The sequence below is a fragment of the Nerophis lumbriciformis genome, linkage group LG11 (assembly GCF_033978685.3).
Source record: "Nerophis lumbriciformis linkage group LG11, RoL_Nlum_v2.1, whole genome shotgun sequence".
Lineage (NCBI taxonomy): Eukaryota > Metazoa > Chordata > Actinopteri > Syngnathiformes > Syngnathidae > Nerophis > Nerophis lumbriciformis.
Genome location: NC_084558.2, coordinates 24890828 through 24909036, shown reverse-complemented (window position 1 = coordinate 24909036; position 18209 = coordinate 24890828). Strand labels below are relative to the sequence as shown.

Below are 18209 nucleotides of genomic sequence, written 5' to 3'. Positions count from 1 at the left end.
CTTTGAAATCAACAAAACAGTAATAACAAAATCAGTTTCGTGAAATCCTAGATTATAAGCAGATTTAACATACACTATATTATTTGCAATATATTCATTTTCCTAAATGTGTTAATAATAATAATAATAATAATTAGAAATGTAAATTAAGTTTTATTAGTACTATTGAGTGATTGATTTAAAAACAACAGCACACTAAATCAGCATTATATAATTCTAGATGAAAAGTAGATTTAATATGAATCCATCCATTGTCTACCGCTTGTCCCTGTTGGGGTCGCGGGGGGTGCTGGAGCCTATCTCAGCTGCATTCGGGCGGAAGGCGTGGTACACCCTGGACATGTCGCCACCTCATCGCAGGGCCAACACAGATAGACAGACAACATTCACACTCACATTCACACACTAGGGCCAATTCAGTGTTGCCAATCAACCTATCCCCAGGTGCATGTCTTTGGAGGTGGGAGGAAGCCGGAGTACCCGGAGGGAACCCACACAGTCACGTGCAAACTCCACACAGAAAGATCCCGAGCCTGGTATTGAACTCAGGACTACTCAGGACCTTCGTATTGTGAGGCACATGCACTATCCCCTGTACCACCGTTCTGCCCTTTAATCATTTTTAAATTTAATGATTATTTTTTTCAATAATAAAATCTTTTTTTTACTGTCATCCCTAACTAATGTAAATGCAATTTTACAAAGTCAGATTAAAAATAAAATATTATAATTCAAAATGTTTTTTCAGAAAAAAAAAATATTTTAATCAGCATTGGTAAGCTGATAATATTACTGTACTACTACAAAAAAATGAATATAATAGGGTTTATGCAGCACTAAAGGGATACTGTGCTTTGGACTAGATTAAGGGTATAAGTTAAAACAGAAATCAGGAAATGACATAATGTGTTTTGTCAGGAAGCTGATGTGGAAGGATCAAAAGTTCCCTGCGCGAGGCCTCAATGTCATCGTTCTCTTATTAGTCATCGTGTTTGGTTTAATCAACATGATAAGAAAAAACACACAGTGACACACTTGGACTTTGATTCACTTTGTCCAAGTGGCAGTAAGAGCAGCAAGGGTCACCACAACATCCAATCACTTTTTGGCTTTTTTATCTGGTCCAATTACAATCACTCATACAGCCTGCTGCCCCTCTGTGGGACTATAAGAGGTGTCGGAGCCCTGCAGGGAGCCACCATCCGGTCCAAATCCTCCTGCACTACAGGTATGTACCATGGAAAACGATTTTAACACTAATGTGTACGTTCTGCTTACTTGACTGTTTTCTTTTTCAATACATTGCCTAGTTTTAATGGCAATTGTATGAAACTTTACTATTTGTTATTTGTGCTTTCACTCTTTAACATCAGAACCAATTTGGTACCACTGAGTCTCATTTTAACCAGATATTTTTGATATTCTCTTTATTTGATGAAAGGACCGTTTTTGGACTTAAGTGTGCTTTCTTTTTTTAAACAATCCTGCCTTGTTGCAAAAATAATGAAAATATACAGAGTCAATTCTAAGAGTATAGCAACAAATGATTTTGGGGGAAAATGCCACGTCTTTAGTGTTTAAGGTTCAGGGGTTCTTGTGACAAAAAGGCAATAAAAAATATGATTATATTGTATCTTTGTTTTTTGAAAATATTTGATGCGCTAAAAGTAAAAAAAAAACAAGACCTTAAAGTTCAAATGTTTCTTAAATTTATTAAAGGGACTGTGTTAGGACTTATGGGTGAAAAGTGTACAAGTTTTTCAACACTCACACTTGGTAATAGCGTAATTTTAAAAATGCCTAAAAATGTTATTTGAATTTGTCAAGGATTCCAGTTAAAATATTCTACTTTGCAACACTTTTTTTTTTTTTGCACATTTCCTGTTTTTTCATTCTAAAAAAAATAGAGCATACAACATTCTGAAATAAATATTAGAAATGCATGTTACATGCAAAATACATTAATTGTTAAAATTAATAAATGTATTCATTTCATATTCAAATGATGCTGCTAAAATACTGCAACTTGACAACATTGCACCCTGATTTGAATTGTACATTTATTTTTACTATGTAATTTTAATTTTATGTATTTATCTTTTGTAAATTTAATTGTGGATGCTAAATGTGCCTTAAAAGGACTACGAATAAGCATGGTGCTAAATCTGGTGCAGCCATCTTTTTAATTTAACTTCACATTGTCCGGTAAACAAATACAAATAGAAAGTATATAACGGTAAATCAATGATTAAGTCCAGGATTTTGTTGGGTGAAAGTGAAAACATTTTTTTTTTTTATTAGTTATAATATGGGCCATTTTGTGTCTAAAGGGTAAAAAGTGAAGTTGTTTTTTTTCTTTGTTTTTTAGGTCGTCCCCACCAGTCTGCAACCATGAAATTCTCCATCATCGCCGCCTTTGTTGTATTCGCACTGGCTCAAGGTACATTGTCACCTTTTCAAGATACACGCTCTTATGTAATACAGAAATACTTACCCACGGTGCCCACCGTGCCACAGGAAGCCTTGCACAGGACCCTGCAGCTGAGCTCCAGAAGATCAGCGAGTATTTTGAGAACATGAAGAACAAGATGACTGAGGAGCTAACCACCTTCATGCGCACCCAGGACCTGGGCAACCAAGCTCAGTGAGTACATATAGACTTGTCACATATTAAATACTGTGGAGAATGCATATATGTTTAAGAGTTCTTTCTGTACTCATAGTCATGTTTAAAACAGCTAGTGTTTTTCCATTTGTACTCTTATTTTTTTTTTTTTTTTTTTTTAGGAACTGCACAATCAAAATATCACTTAAGATAATGCTTAATGTTTATTATTGATTTTTTTCACATATTAGATACCTGCACAATCAAAATATCACTTAAGATAATGCTTAATATGTTTAATTGTGAATTTAGTTAGTAGTACATCATGCTGAATTGTTTATATTTCGTAAAAAGGGGGTAATTACAACTACAACTCGATGCCTACAAACATTTGGGGTGCACACAATGTAATAGCGAATGGAGTGCAGTACTCACATGCAACCAGCAGAGGCACTGTTCATTCAGTCTCCACTAGTTTCTACTTGAAAAAGCATTTGTTACAAATTATCTATCACACATCAGTGCACAAATACCACTAGCAATACTAATAATACAACAATGTTGTTTTCTGCAATTTAAAATCTCAACTGGTTGTAGGAACTGAGGTAAAATATGTTCAGTAGTAGTACTCATAAAACCAGCATAGAGACTTTTAAAAAAACATCTCATATATTTTTCATTACAAATCTAATGTCAAAATAAACAAATGTGTTATTTTCAAAATAACACATTCAAAAAAAAAAAAGATTCTGCCATTTAAATATAATCAACATTTCAGAAATTGTTCATATTCTGCAAACACAAAACATTTTCTGCCATTCAGAATAAATAGAATTAGTTTATATCTTCGATGCCTATCCCTAATAATAATTAAAAAAAATACAGAGCAATTTATATATACTAAGATGTTATTAAGAAAGTGATTTAGTTTAGACGTGATACAAACCCATCTCTTCCACCTGCAGGACCTTCCTGGAGGAGCAGAAGACCCAGTTCGAGCCCATGGTCGCCAAAATCCAGGAGCAGCTGAAGTCGGTCGTCACCAACGTTGAGGGGCAGATCCAGCCAATGGCCGCCAACGTGCAGGCCCAGATCCAACCCATGGTGCAGAAGTTCCAGGAGCAGATAGAGGCCATCCTCAAGCAGCTGACCGACCAGACCAAGGCTATCACCAACTAAAGAAGCCCTCGTCCTATTTTCCTCCATCATGGACTGACTTTTTTTGTGGCTTTTGGACTTTGCGTCTATTGTGACGCCTGGCTGAGAATAACTGGCCTGTGGTGCGTTTCATCTTTGCATCAATAAAAAGTTGAAACATATTTTCTACTGTTTCTATTTGTGAGGTAGTGAGGTTAACCATCAAACAAGCAAACACATTTGCAGAACCTTTACTTAAGTAAACCTTTCACCCCACCCCAAAAACAGCTCAAGTGTTAAAAATAAAAAATATATACAAAAACAACACATTTCGTCTAAATAAATAAAAAATATATTCTACAGCTATTTCAATGGTTTAAATTTGATCTGACAACCATCAATATTGATCAACCTATTCTCATATTTTATGGTAATTTTTTTATATTTTATGGTGAATTTGACTATTCTGTGATGTTTTACTCATGTTATGATCAGATTCTTCTCGCAGTCAGTGCGTTGTAACTCCTGGAGCTCGTCGTATCCTAAAGAATGGGTAATACCAAAACATGGAAAGCATGAAATAATAAACACAGCTGCTTTAATAGCCAGCTAGACAGCAGCACTTTACCTCAGATCCGTCAGTAGGTCTTTCGGGTCAACTCCTTGGCCTGGTGGGCCTCAAGCACCGCCACGGCCTCGCCCACCTGACAGGAAAATAACACATTTTCAGGGGTATTAGTTGAATCATATTCTACATTTTGGTCATCGATGTCCATTCATTTCAAGTTATCTTTTGTGAAGGTCTGGTGTTTGATCACCAAGGGTAGTATGACATCAATTCAAGCATGATTAGATTGATATTTTTCAGTTTTCTTTTATGTTCGTGTTTATGAATCTGTTTTTTGTTGTTGTTGCAAAACAACACCAGTTCACTCCCATGAAGGACAAATGAAGTATTAGGCTTTTATTATGACAAATATAAAAAAGCCAACTGAATCATTAAAATGTAAAATGACCTAAAATGTGACATTTATTAAAATAATAAATTAATTAAATTGTAATACAATCAGAAATAATTATATTCAGGCTATTCATTTATTTTTTCATGACCTATTTAGGACCTTTCAAAAACAGACAAAAGAACATTTAGAAACGCATCAATGAAATGTTGTAGAATTTACAAATTGAATGACTTTCTTTTATGTTTTTTAATGCTGCAGCGCATTGCATGTAAAGGAAACTGTCAAGACACTCATCAAGAGGTGGCGGGCGGGACGAGTGATCTGATTGGTATTATGCAGGGCAACAAAAGCCACGCAGACAACCACAAATGCCTTTTACAAAAATAAAAAAGTTCAATACATTGATTTCAGAGCCCCATTTGATAAATTACTATTAAAATACTATTAATCAAATGTTACAATATTTTTCAGGGTTTTTTTGGCCATAATTTGTTGTGTTTCCTCCATTACACATGATTTTTACTACAAAGGTTTTTTATTTTTTTATTTAAAATTTTAGTTTCAATTTCTAATTCGAACCCATGGGTACCCCAAAGCCAAACTGATTATTTTGGGTACATATATATATTTTTTTTAATTTGCTTGACTATTTTAAACAAAAAAATAATCATTTTTGTTTAGGGCTGAAGTTTATTAGAAATTTGAGCAAAAAACTTAATCCTAAATTCTGTACTATAAGCTGCTACTTTTTTCCTATGCTTTGCACCCTGTGGAATATAAAACCGTGTGGCTATTTTATGGATTTTTCTTCGCTGACTGAAGTAATGCAAATAGTTTTCATAAAACACAAGCAAAGACACTCAACAACACAAGCAAAGACACTCAACAACACAAGCAAAGCCACTGAACAGGTGGGTTGTTGTTTGTGCTATGGCGCCATCTTTTGGACGAGTTAACTCACTGCAGGTACTGCGGGTTCACCGTTTACAGTATTTCCTTTTAGTGCTTTCAACCTGAAGTACTGTTCCGTCTTCTCGTCCGCTATAGCGTTTCTATTCATATGGATTCTTCAATCATTAATCCAAGTAACTTTCTAAGTTTTACAATATAACTAAAACCATTCATACTTACTAAAAACTGTCTCATGTCTGTAGGAGTGTTTTCATGCCTGTTTGCACGTGCTATTGTAATGTAATCAAGCGAGCGTCGTTAGTATTAGCTAATATGCTAACACGTTTACGAATGTCTGTGTTAGTATTATTAACTTACAATGGCATTGTTTTTGTATTGTTTCAGTTTCACAAATTCCAGAGTAAGACATCCTTGTTGTAACGGTACCGAGGCATGACGATGCTAGAGGTCGTCTTTCCAGGAAGCGGTGGAACGACAGGAAGCAGCTAGCAAGTAAGAATGATTTATTCTTCAACAGTTGCATGACAGCAAACAAAAGCACCAGGATGAGTGAGGCGAAAAGGCAGGACTAAATAGTTCTCGGATTAGTGCCCGGCAGCAGGTGAGCGTGCCGAACACTAATCAGAGGCAGGTGGAACTAATCAGCACACATGGTAACCAAAACACAAACCCAGGGGTGCTCAAGACAGGAACTGAGGGAGTTCAAAACTAAACAGAACATGATCCAGGCAATGGATCATAACACTTGTGGCGTTACTGAGTCTGTTCAGCTGATTGGAGAGCTAGTTTCCGCAGTTAAAAGTTAAAGTTAAAGTACCGATGATTGTCACACACACTAGGTGTGGCGAAATTATTCTCTGCATTTGACCCATCACCCTTGATCACCCCCTTGGAGGTGAGGGGAGCAGTGGGCAGCAGCGGTGGCCGCGCCCGGGAATCATTTTTGGTGATTTAACCCCCAGTTCCAACCCTTGATGCTGAGTACCAAGCAGGGAGGTAATGGGTCCCATTTTTATAGTCTTTGGTATGACTCGGCCGGGGTTTGAACTCACAACTTACCAATCTCAGGGCGGACACTCTAACCACTAGGCCACTGAGTAGGTAAATGATTAGTGGGTTAGTGGGTCCATGACAATGACTTCTGTTTTGTTTGATCAGCCATTTTACTGCCATGTAACAGGCACCGTTTGGCAACAATTAAGATATCTAAATAAACATTTACAAAATCTTTTGTGCAAATAAGTAGCTAATATGTGGAAATATGTTTTTTCATCTAAAATTTAGTGGCTGCAGCTTATATGTGTGCTCAATAGTCCGGAAAATAAGTAACAAAAAAAAAAACAATCCAAGATGTTTTTACACGTCCAGATTGGCTTTGAGGATGATGAAAAACTGTCCTATTTGAAACATTTTGAAACATTCTGTTGAGCGATGTGGGATGTGGAACATTTAAACACAGATTAGGAGGTACTCTCTCTACATCTTGCTTGGTTATCGGGAATTGGGAGAAGCTCTGACCTTTGAGCGGAGAGACTCGGGGGACTCCAGCATGTGGAGAAGCTCAGAATTGTCGATTTCCAGCAGCATGCCGGTGATCTTCCCTGCCAGGTGTTGATACATGTTCTGTATGAGTGGGAATAAACACTCACCTGTCAGAGGTAAGCAGGTAAGAACTTGTTAAATGTAAATAGGTAGTATATTGCATAACACAGCAGCAACAGAACCAATGTTGTAATAGCAGCTTGTTGAGTTCCACGTTCGTTAGATTACCTTATTGAGTCAAAATATTTGAAGTGGCTTTCAACCGCGATATTAAACATTTTTTAATTGAGTCTTACCCAGCATCTGCTTCTGCTCCAATGGAAGTGCAGCAGCCAGCACGGTTGCAGTCAAAGGCTTCTGCACCTGAGCGTGGACGGCGGGCTGAGAGAAAGACAAGATAGTCAGAAAACCCACACAAGGAGGCGGCCAACGTGCTCCTTTTAACACCTGCTGCGCCGACGTCGCCCCTAGCGGTTGAACATGTTGCACGTGATCCTGAGGGCTGCGGGCAGCTGCGGGGTACTTGTACTGAGGGATGCCATACAAGGGGGTAACTGGTGTGGTGGGCCGCGGGCTGAGAGTCTGAGTTCCTGCCAGGAGACGAAATGCATTCAGGCTCAGGTTGTGCGAACTGTGATCAATGATGAATACTGGACTGACCTACACGCTGGCTGGCCATGATACGAGGCACCTGGGAGGCAGGGCGTAGGCTGTTAAAGGCCGGGGGGCTTGGTGCGGAGGGGCGCATGGCACCAGGGTGGTTCTGGTAGTCTGCGCAAGCACACAATCAGCAATTCATCATATTAGCTGTTGTTTTGCTGGATTGCCAATTACTATCAACAAGCTATTGAAATGTGGTGCAAATCTGGTTAAAAGGTGTGTGCAGTAGGATTTTTGTCTGACTTTGTCTTTAATGTCCACTTGAGTTGGGGGCAAGTGGTGCAGTGACTCCACTAACTGTGCGTAAGGATGGGTATCTTTTACATTTGAACCAAATCAGTATTTTAAACATGTCTGGAGCTGAAACGGTGCTTAAACCATTGGAAAACGTGCACATATTTGTAAACAAAAACAAAACAATGCTTTCTGAATATAATTTTGTGACATTGAAGTAACTGGAATAATTCAATTACATGAAATAAAATGAAAAGTGGTGCCGGTGCTAAAACAGTGCTAAAAGTGAAACATGCATTTTTGTAATACAACAATGTCTTTTTGATAAAAGTTGTGTGACATTCAAGTTAAACAGACGACCAATTTCAATACTTAAATTATGTACATTTAATTAAATAATACATTCAAACATAAGAAATAAAATGAAAAACTAATTCTGAAAATGATTGCATCAAAACAGAAACTTGGAGAACATGCAACTTAGTTGTTTCACAATGTTGATGCTCATAATTACAGGGATGTTATGTTCTGTTAAACTGCCATCATCATGTCATTACTCATTCTGTTTTTTTCTTGTGTAGACCACTGACTTCCGGCAGAGGACGGTACCACTGTTAGCACCTGTTTGCAATTATAATTTGTCCCTCCATTTATACCCGGCGATCACTCCAGGTGCAGATTGGTGCAGTCCCAGTCAGACCTACTTCATGCTTCAGTGCTACTAAGGTATTTTTCCCCTGGCCCCTCTGCTCACTAAGGCTAAGACACTTAACGTGGAATTACCTACTCAGTGGCCTAGTGGTTAGAGTGTACGCCCTGAGATCGGTAGGTTGAGTTCAAACCCCGGCCGAGTCATACCAAAGACTATAAAAAATGGGACCCATTACCTCCCTGCTTGGCAGTCAGCGTCAAGGGTTGGAATTGGGGGTTAAATAACCAAAAATGAATCGCGGGCGCGGCACCGCTGCTGCCCACTACTCCCCTCACCTCCCAGGGGGTGATCAAGGGGATGGGTCAAATGCAGAGGACAAATTTCACCACACCTAGTGTGTGTGTGACAATCATTGGTACTTTAACTTTAACTTTATTGCCTGGTTGCAAAGACCGACCCTCTTCCTAGGTATTGATTTTTCTAGTTCTTTTGTCTATTACAATTTTCTCACGCAGCTGCGTGTTTCCTTTTTATATGCCTTCGAGCAATACAAGACTGTAAATCGCCTTACACCTGGATGTCCCTTTTTGCACCTTGGAACTTATTTTTGAAAAGTGAAAGACAACATTTCACAGAACGCACCTGCCTTCAACGAGAGTTCCGCAGAAGACGATCCATTGGCTAAGGCAGGATGCTCACAGAACACGAGCAGACCTTGAGGGACCTCTCAAAACATGAGTGACTTGTTCTCCTGGCTGGGCTCTGCCACCACCTCAGCGGGTGAGTTCGATGCCCATGCTGCTCATCTGGATGCTCCAGCATCACAACTTCTCCTCGGTCAGATGAGGGAACCCAGCATACCTCCCCAGCTTGTTTTTCTGGCGAGTTTGGATTGTGCAATCAGTTCATGCACCGCTGTCAACTGGTGTTCAGCCAGCAGTCATTGACATAGCGACAGAGGGCGCTACAGTAGCGTTTGCTGTCAGCTTTCAGTCAGGTAGAGCTGCTACATGGGCAATGGCTACCCTTGATAACCGGCAAACTTTAAAATGCTCCCAAATGGGATTTTTTTCCCGAACTTAAACTTGTTTTTGACTACCCCACCAGAAGTCGACTATTGTCTCTCCGTCCAGGAGCGACCCTCATAGTAGATCATTCTGTGACGTTTAAAATACTCGTCACTGAGAGTGGGTGGGGCGAAGTGGCGCTCAAGAGCGCTTTTCATGCCAGCCTCAGTCCCCGCATAAAGGTCGAGTTGGCAGCCAAAGAAGACACGCAATCCTTGGAGTTGATCGCCTTGGCCATCCGGCTGGATGGTCGTATTCGGGAACGGATGATGAAACGCTGCGCTGAGGATGGCAACACCCAGGGCTACCCACGTTTGAGGCAAAACGCGTCACCCCCTCCACACGCCGATGTTATGACGACCCTGCCGGCGAAGAAGAGGCAATGCAGCTGGGAGGGAGCCGACTGACTTCATCTCCGCCTCTACTGTGGAGGGGCCTACCACACCATCGCACAGTGTCCTCTCCGGCCAGGAGACCACCAGTCCTTCAGCCGGAGCCCGGTGTTCCTGGGTCTCTCCTCTCCTGATCCAGACTACAGATTAAATGTACTCTGGCCTGGGCTGGGGAGGTAATGCCTATGGAGGCACTGACTGACTCTGGGGCAGATGACTCATTGAGGTTAATCTTGTCAAACAATTTCAATACCGATGTCCAATATCAATGGTTCTAAGGAGGTTCTTTCCCTCGATGGGCGTCACCTGGCACAAGTTGCCCGTCAGACCATTAACGTCACATTACATTTAGTAGGCAACCATCAGGAAACTATATGCTTTTTTGGCATTCTACTTTCGCTGTGCCTCTTGTGTTGGGTCTTAGCTGGCTTAAGAGACATTGCCCCCATATTGATTGGTCTAAACCAGCAATCGTGAACTGGAGCGACTTTTGTCTTAAACATTGTTTACAAGCTGCTAAAACACACACACACATACTACTTCTGGTCCTTCCCGAACCCTCTACCCCAAGGACATTGATTTGTCTGCTGTTCCGCCTGATTATCACGATTTGCGGGTGTTTACTTCAGTAAGAAAAGGGCACTTTCATTACCCCTCACAGTCCGTATGGACTGTAAAATTGACCTTATGCCCGGAGCTGCACTTCCCACTACACGCCTTTTTAATTTTTCTCCACTCGAGGATTATATTTCAGAGTCCCTGGCAGCAGGACTTATTCAGCCATCATCTTTCGCGCTCAGTGCGGGCTTTTTTTTTGTTGACAAGAAGGATAAATTGCTTTAACTTTGCGTGGATTACCGCGACCTTAATGACATTACCATTAAGAATAAGTATTCTCTTCCGCTGATAACATTCTGCCTTTACACCCCCCCCACTCCGCCACAATGTTACCCAAACTCCACCTACGACCTTGATCTTCCTTTTTGCACTTTGAAACTTATTTTTGAAAAGTGAAAGGTAACACTTAACGGGGTTTCCAAAGACAACCTCACTCTCCATTGGTGCATAACAAAGAGTACTGTGTTGTGCACTGGCGGTGTTATGAGGGCTGTTGTTGGCGTGTTAAGGTCGGCAATAAAGTTTAAAAAGATCGTCAGACTCGTGTGTTTCTTAAAATATTTTTTATTATCAATTTTTACATACATGCAAGGCATACGGAAGCATCGCTACATTACTTACAAGACGTTACCTGTACAGTATCAAAGCCAAGCACTTGTTGCTGAGTCTGAATTCATATAGCACCGGAATGAAGCACAAATAACGACTACTTTTTTCGGCCTGGTTACTTACTACTGTTTCCATAATAGCACTGGTGCTGATGTAACAGGGTTTCGGAACTCATCTTGTAATGGAAAACATTTATGTACCTTTGTATGTCTATTACAAACTGCAGTATTACTGTGAAAAGCATATTCTGTGAAAAGTACATTCTGACCAGAGAATGATGACCTTGTCCGCATGACTCACTGTGAAACTATCTTTTCTCCCTTCTCATTGTTTGACTTCTTCATTCTAGTTAACAGCGCACCATTGTCTAAACGGTCGGTACTTCCGCTGTTGTTGTGTCATATGCTCTCTTCCCCTCCCAAACTGTGCTTGCTCTCCCCTCCCATCAGTATTCAGTGTAAACAATGCGCCCCTCCCTTGGGACACACACTCTCTCTAATGCTTGTCATGTGTGACTGATGTCTATTGAGCAGGTTGAGCCATTCAATACATCTAAGAAAGACAATTTTGTTTTGACTACTTGATTAGAAAATTTCCAATACAAACTGAACTTGGATACAGTGGAACGTCAATTTAAAAACCCGCTTATTGAACCAAGTTTTCAATTTAAGAATCAGATTGAATAAAAATAGGGCTTGTTGTACGAACCTTGTCTCAGTGTACAAAGGTTTCATCAGCCATTTTGTGCCCGGTAGCACATCCATTGTGGGAGGGCTGGTTGCTCTCAGTGCTCATTGTCACTTCAGCAGTGCTGCCGTACTTTGCATGCTTTTTACAGCATTGTTATGAGTCTCAAGAAAGCCATGGACAAGCGATGTGTGGTTTAAAAAAATTCCGGAACAGAACCAGTATCACCTGCGTTGTACGACGCTGCTCCCTCCCATCCCCTTTTCTTCTGCTGCACGCCAAAAAGATCACCCAACAAGGTAAGGTGGATTTTCCTAATCATTGTAGTGATCTGGCTGTTCCAGGGAGTTGTGATTTTAAGCTGTGAGTGCACCACAGGCATAATGACAATGTGTGTGTGTGTGTGTGTGTGTGTGTGTGTGTGTGTGTGTGTGTGTGTGTGTGTGTGTGTGTGTGTGTGTGTGTGTGTGTGTGTGTGTGTGTGTGTGTGTGTGTGTGTTAGCAGAGCACCGCTAGTTGTTGTTTTAGTTTTGTTATTAAATAGAAATTTGATCCATCAATCCTGTTATGTTTGTTTGATATACAGTATATACAACAGTGACGTGCGGTGAGGTTGATGGCTGGTGAGGCAGACTTCATCAGTCAGATTTACAAACATATGAACCCTAAAGAGTATCTTATTCACCATTTGATTGGCAGCAGTTAACGGGTTATGTTTAAAGGCTCATACCAGCATTCTTCCCTGCTTGGCACTCAGCATCAAGGGTTGGAATTGGGGGTTAAATCACCAAAAATGATTCCCAGGCGCGGCGCCGCCGCTGCCCACTGCTCCCCTCACCTCCCAGGGGGTGATCAAGGGGATGGGTCAAATGCAGAGGACAAATTTCACCACACCTAGTGTGTGTGTGACAATCATTGGTACTTTAACTTAACTTTAACTTTACACATACAAACTTTAGCACACAAAAAAGCACATTTAATAATGGTCTTACCTTTACTTAGAAATTAAGTCCATGCGCCGCAACTAAAGCCCTCACTTAAACTTTCCACGTGCAAGATTGAATCTATTTAAAAAAGTGTAACCGAGGGTTTATAAATGTTGCCTATACTGTATGAAACTACAAAATAACAAGCATGGAGGCTCCAGTTTACACGAGGACCACTTTATTTACATTCTTTCAAAAGCCTCCGCAAGGTGACATCACTTCCGCTCTTAGCGCCTTCAAAATAAGAGCTCAAGGCATATACTGTATAACAGCATATAACAGGAACTTAACATCACAAAGAGGAAAGCCTATGAAAATAGGTTACAAAAGTTATTTAATAAGAAGCCAAAAAGTGCAAAAACAATAATGTTCGTGTTGGAGGAGTTGTGAATTAGGTACACCTGCAGTCTGCAGGTGTATATAATGTTGTGTCCCTGCAGACATTCACAACTCCTCCAACACCAACATTATTGTTTTTGCACTTTTTGGCTTCTTATGAAATAATTTTTTTAAATAGATTCAATCTTGCACGTGGAAAGTTTAAGTGTGGGCTTTAGTTGATATAACGATTCTACGGCGGGGGTGCAGGAGGCGAGCCTCAGCCAGTGCGTCTTTTGCAGCCGTTTTATGATCGCTCAGCACAAGAAATACGTTACACACATACAGTTGTTGACAAAATACACTGTACATTATATACCTCAGCTAACTAAACTATGGAAATGTATAATATAGTTCATATAGCAATACAGTCTCACTGCACAGCAGGCCAGCAGTTAGCCGAGTCATTGCGCAATCCATGTTGCGGCACTGAGTGACGTGCCTCAACTGGCTGCTGTTCACCGCACCGTCTCTTCTCAGTATTTGAACCGCAAATGTGAAAATTCAGCGATTTTGAATAAAGATAATCTAAAACTGGTGAAGTTAAATGGAAAATAACTTTATAGTATAATCACTGGATACATATAACAATTTAATTATTTTTTTTCTCTTTTTACTTTTTTTTTCTTTCCATGATGGCAGGTGAGTCCCCGCCTCACCTGCCTCTAGTGACTGCACGTCACTGATATACAATGCTTTATTTTGCATTCAAAGTGTACACACTTTTACTAAAATGTGGACTTTTGTCGAGGCTAGAACCCATTATTCATATTTATATTGTTTCTTATGGAGAAATTTGCTTCAATATACAAACTATTCGATTTACGAACCCTGTTCAAGAACTAAGTAAGTTCGTAGATCACAGTTCCACTATACTCTAATGCAGTGGTTCTCAACCTTTTTTCAGTGATGTACCCCCTGTGAACATTGTTTTAATTCAAGTACCCCCTAATCAGAGCAAAGCATTTTTGGTTGAAAAAAAAGAGATAAAGAAGTAAAATACAGCACTATGTCATCATTTTCTGATTTGTTAAATTGTATAACAGTGCAAAATATTGCTCATTTGTAGTAGTCTTTCTTGAACTATTTGGAAAAAAAGATATAAAAATAACTAAAAACTTGTTGAAAAATAAACAAGTGATTCAATTATGAATAAAGATTTCTACACATAGAAGTAATCATCAACTTAAAGTGCACTCTTTGGGGATTGTAATAGAGATCCACCTGGATTCATGAACTTAATTCTAAACATTTCTTCACAAAAAAAGAAATCTTTAACATCAATATTTATGGAACATGTCCACAAAAAATCTAGCTGTCAACACTGAATATTGCAATGTTGCATTGTATTGAATGGAATAGCCTACTTGATTTGATGTTCAGTTTATGAACTTACATTCATATTTTGTTGAAGTATTATTCAATAAATATATTTATAAAGGATTTTTTAATTGTTGCTATTTTTAGAATATTTAAAAAAAAATCTCACGTACCCCTAGGCATACCTTCAAGTACCCCAGTGACGTGCAGTCACTAGAGGCAGGTGAGGCAGGGCCTCACCTGCCATCATGGAAAGAAAAAAAATTTAAAAAGAAAAAATGTTTATTAAATTGTTATATGTATCCAGTGATTATACTATAAAGTTATTTTCCATTTAACTTCACCAGTTTTAGATTATTTTTATTCAAAATCGCTGGATTTTCACATTTGCCGTTCAAATATTGAGAAGAGACGGTGCGGTGATCAGCAGCCAGTTGAGGCACGTCACTCAGTTGTGCCTCACCATGGATTGCGGACTCGGCTAACTGCTGGCCTGCTGTGCAGTGAGACCGTATTGCTATATGAACTATACTATACATTTCCATAGTTTAGTTAGCTAAGGTATATAATGTACAGTGTATTTTGTCAACAACTGTATGTGTGTAACGTATTTCTTGTGCTGAGCAATCATAAAACGGCTGCAAAAGACGCACTGGCTGAGGCTCCAGTGATCCCGCCTCCTGCAACCCCGCCGTAGATTGCAACCCCTGACGGGAGTGTTATATCAACTAAAGCCCACACTTAAACTTTCCACGTGCAAGATTGAATCTATTTAAAAAAGTTATTTCATAAGAAGCCAAAAAGTGCAAAAACAATAATGTTCGTGTTGGAGGAGTTGTGAATAACTACAGGGCCACAACATTAGGTACACCTGCAGACTGCAGGTGTACCTAATTCACAACTCCTCCAACACGAACATTTGTTTTTGCACTTTTTGGCTTCTTATTAAATAACTTTTGTAACCTATTTTTATGGGCTTTCCTCTTTGTGATGTTAAGTTCCTGTTATGCGCTTTTATACAGTATATGCCTTGAGCTCTTATTTTGAAGGCGCTAAGAGCGGAAGTGATGACACGTTGGAGTGGAGCGTAGGTTTTTGAAAGAAGGTAAATAAAGTGGTCCTCGTGTAAACTGGAGCCTCCGTGTTTGTTATTTTGTAGTTTCATACAGTATAGGCGACATTTATAAACCCTCGGTTACACTTTTTTAGATAGATTCAATCTTGCACGTGGAAAGTTTAAGTGAGGGCTTTAGTTGATATAACACTCCCGTCAGGGGTTGCATTAATCCAGCACAACAGCGGCGAATGGACTTCATTTATAAGTAAAGGTAAGACCATAATAAAGTTTTTTTTATTAAATATGCTTTTTTGTGTGCTACAGTTTGTATGTGTAAAGTTAAAGTTAAGTTAAAGTACCAATGATTGTCACATACACACTAGGTGTAATGAAATTTGTCCTCTGCATTTGACCCATTCCTTGATCACCCCCTGGGAGGTGAGGGGAGCAGTGGGCAGCAGCGGCGCCGCGCCCGGGAATCATTTTTGGTGATTTAACCCCCAATTCCAACCCTTGATGCTGAGTGCCAAGCAGGGAAGAATGCTGGTATGAGCTTTTAAACATAACCCGTTAACTTCTGCCAATCAAATGGTGAATAAGATACTCTTTAGGGTTCATATGTTTGTAAATCTGACTGTGATGAAGTCAGTGCCTCACCAGCCATGAACCTCACCGCACGTCACTGGCGTACCCCCATTTGAGAACCACTGCTCTAATGTGCATTACTGCCATCTACAGGATGTGAATGGCAATCCCATTACTGGTAGCGGTGTATAAAGATTTAGCATAATCTGTTTTGAAGGATGTAAAAGAGGCGACTGATAGATTTTCTGTATGTGTGACTTACCTGGAGTAGTCCAGCGTGGGCTCGGGCAAAGCTGGGTCATCTGGGCGGCGGCTGGAAAGTAAGGAGCGCGGCTTTGCGGCTGTGCTATCTGCGTCGCAATGTAGTAGCCAGCGCCCGGCATTGCCTGGTAGGGGTTGATGACCTGGCCGGACCGCACACTGGCCATGCGCCGCATGTACTGGTTGCTGAGATACACCTGGCGCTCCTCTTTCCGCTGGGCCAGCGCCACGTACAGCTGCTGGGTGCCCAACATGCGCCCGCTCATTTCCGCCACCGCCTTGCTGGCCTCTTCCGGGGAGGAGAAGCAGACGAAGCCGAAGCCTCTGCTGTGTCCGCCGTCCGTCATCACCTGAAAGGAAAGCGATTAGTCAGCAATTATTTACAACAGGGCGGTCAAGAGGAGGTTACCTTGGCGCTAGTTATAATACCAAATGGCGCAAACTCTTTTCGCAGACGGTCGTCGTCGATGCCATCGTCGAGGTTCTTCACATATAAATTGACGCCCTGCAAGGTTAAACCATCAATTTGAAAATTCAATACAAGAGCTACGGAGTTGGGTGATACCGCCAATTTTGATCCGATGTCAAGTATATATAGGGCCAGTCTTAATGATACTGACACTATTTTACTTGCTACCCTGTATTGTTATTGTAACCTTCTCATTTATCTAATGTCATTAAAATACTGTATAATCTACCTGTTTGCTACTTTCATCTTTTTTTTATTTAAAAAAAATGTTGTTTATTATTATTATTGATATATTCATTTGATTTTGTTTCACTTTTTTTATTTGATATGTTGTTGGTTTTTTTATATTTTATTTTAAGGGGAGATGTAGGTTGAGGGTGATGCCATGATAAAAAAAAATCCAAACATAACTTCAGTTCATCTATACGCTTTGTTGTACTGCATTATTGATCCTCAGTAAAGCACTTCAAAAAAATAAAAACCTTATTATACACATGTTTGAGCAAAGTAAAGTCAATAGTGCAATAACACAAACTACTACTGGCTCTCATTCAGATCATTTGGCTTTTTGCACAAAAACATAAACACAAACATAGAAGACAATACCAATCTAATCAGGCTTGTATCAATTTGATGCCTAAACAACCCTTGGTATCCATTCTGTGGACATTTGAATGGATGAGCACATCCGTATCAAAAACGAGACCTTTACAAAAGATAACTTGAAATGCATGGAAAACGAGGACCAAATTGTACAATATGATTAAATTAATACCTCTGAGAAAGACGTAAAAAAGGTCTGTGTTAAAATATATAATCATCAATATAATTACCGGAATATTTTTTATTTACTTACTATAAATTAATGTAGTTATTATAAAGAGTAACATTTTGCTATGTAACATCCATATATCCCCAAGACAAACTTTAAAAAAAAAGAGGCCCCTGCTAGAATACTTTAATTGAGGTGTAGCAGCTTGAGCAAAATAAAGAAAAGAAAAAAAACAGTTGTTCAATCTTGCTAAGTTATTTCTGGTATGGTTAAAGACAAAATTAATACATTTTTAAGTAAACGA

At 39.7% G+C, this 18209-nt stretch overlaps 2 protein-coding genes across 2 annotated transcripts in view; one reads left to right on the top strand and one right to left on the bottom strand.

The window, feature by feature from the left end:
• Nucleotides 1-1134: 1134 nt before the first annotated feature.
• LOC133610596 (type-4 ice-structuring protein-like) lies at nucleotides 1135-3924 on the top strand. Its single transcript, XM_061967010.2, has 4 exons — nucleotides 1135-1228; nucleotides 2369-2440; nucleotides 2518-2644; nucleotides 3571-3924. Exons 2-4 carry the CDS (start codon nucleotides 2392-2394, stop codon nucleotides 3782-3784), a joined length of 390 nt encoding a protein of 129 aa, XP_061822994.2. The 5' UTR covers nucleotides 1135-1228; nucleotides 2369-2391; the 3' UTR covers nucleotides 3785-3924.
• Nucleotides 3923-18209, bottom strand: part of LOC133610595 (polyadenylate-binding protein 1A-like) — a 26218-nt gene continuing 11931 nt past the window's right edge. Inside the window, exons 7-14 of the mRNA XM_061967009.2 lie at nucleotides 17074-17169; nucleotides 16666-17014; nucleotides 7819-7929; nucleotides 7606-7748; nucleotides 7455-7539; nucleotides 7135-7265; nucleotides 4371-4446; nucleotides 3923-4284 (exon numbers count right to left, since the gene is read on the bottom strand). Coding sequence (XP_061822993.1) covers nucleotides 4381-4446; nucleotides 7135-7265; nucleotides 7455-7539; nucleotides 7606-7748; nucleotides 7819-7929; nucleotides 16666-17014; nucleotides 17074-17169 — 981 coding nt within the window. The 3' untranslated portion in view covers nucleotides 3923-4284; nucleotides 4371-4380. The remainder of the gene's footprint in view (nucleotides 4285-4370; nucleotides 4447-7134; nucleotides 7266-7454; nucleotides 7540-7605; nucleotides 7749-7818; nucleotides 7930-16665; nucleotides 17015-17073; nucleotides 17170-18209) is intronic.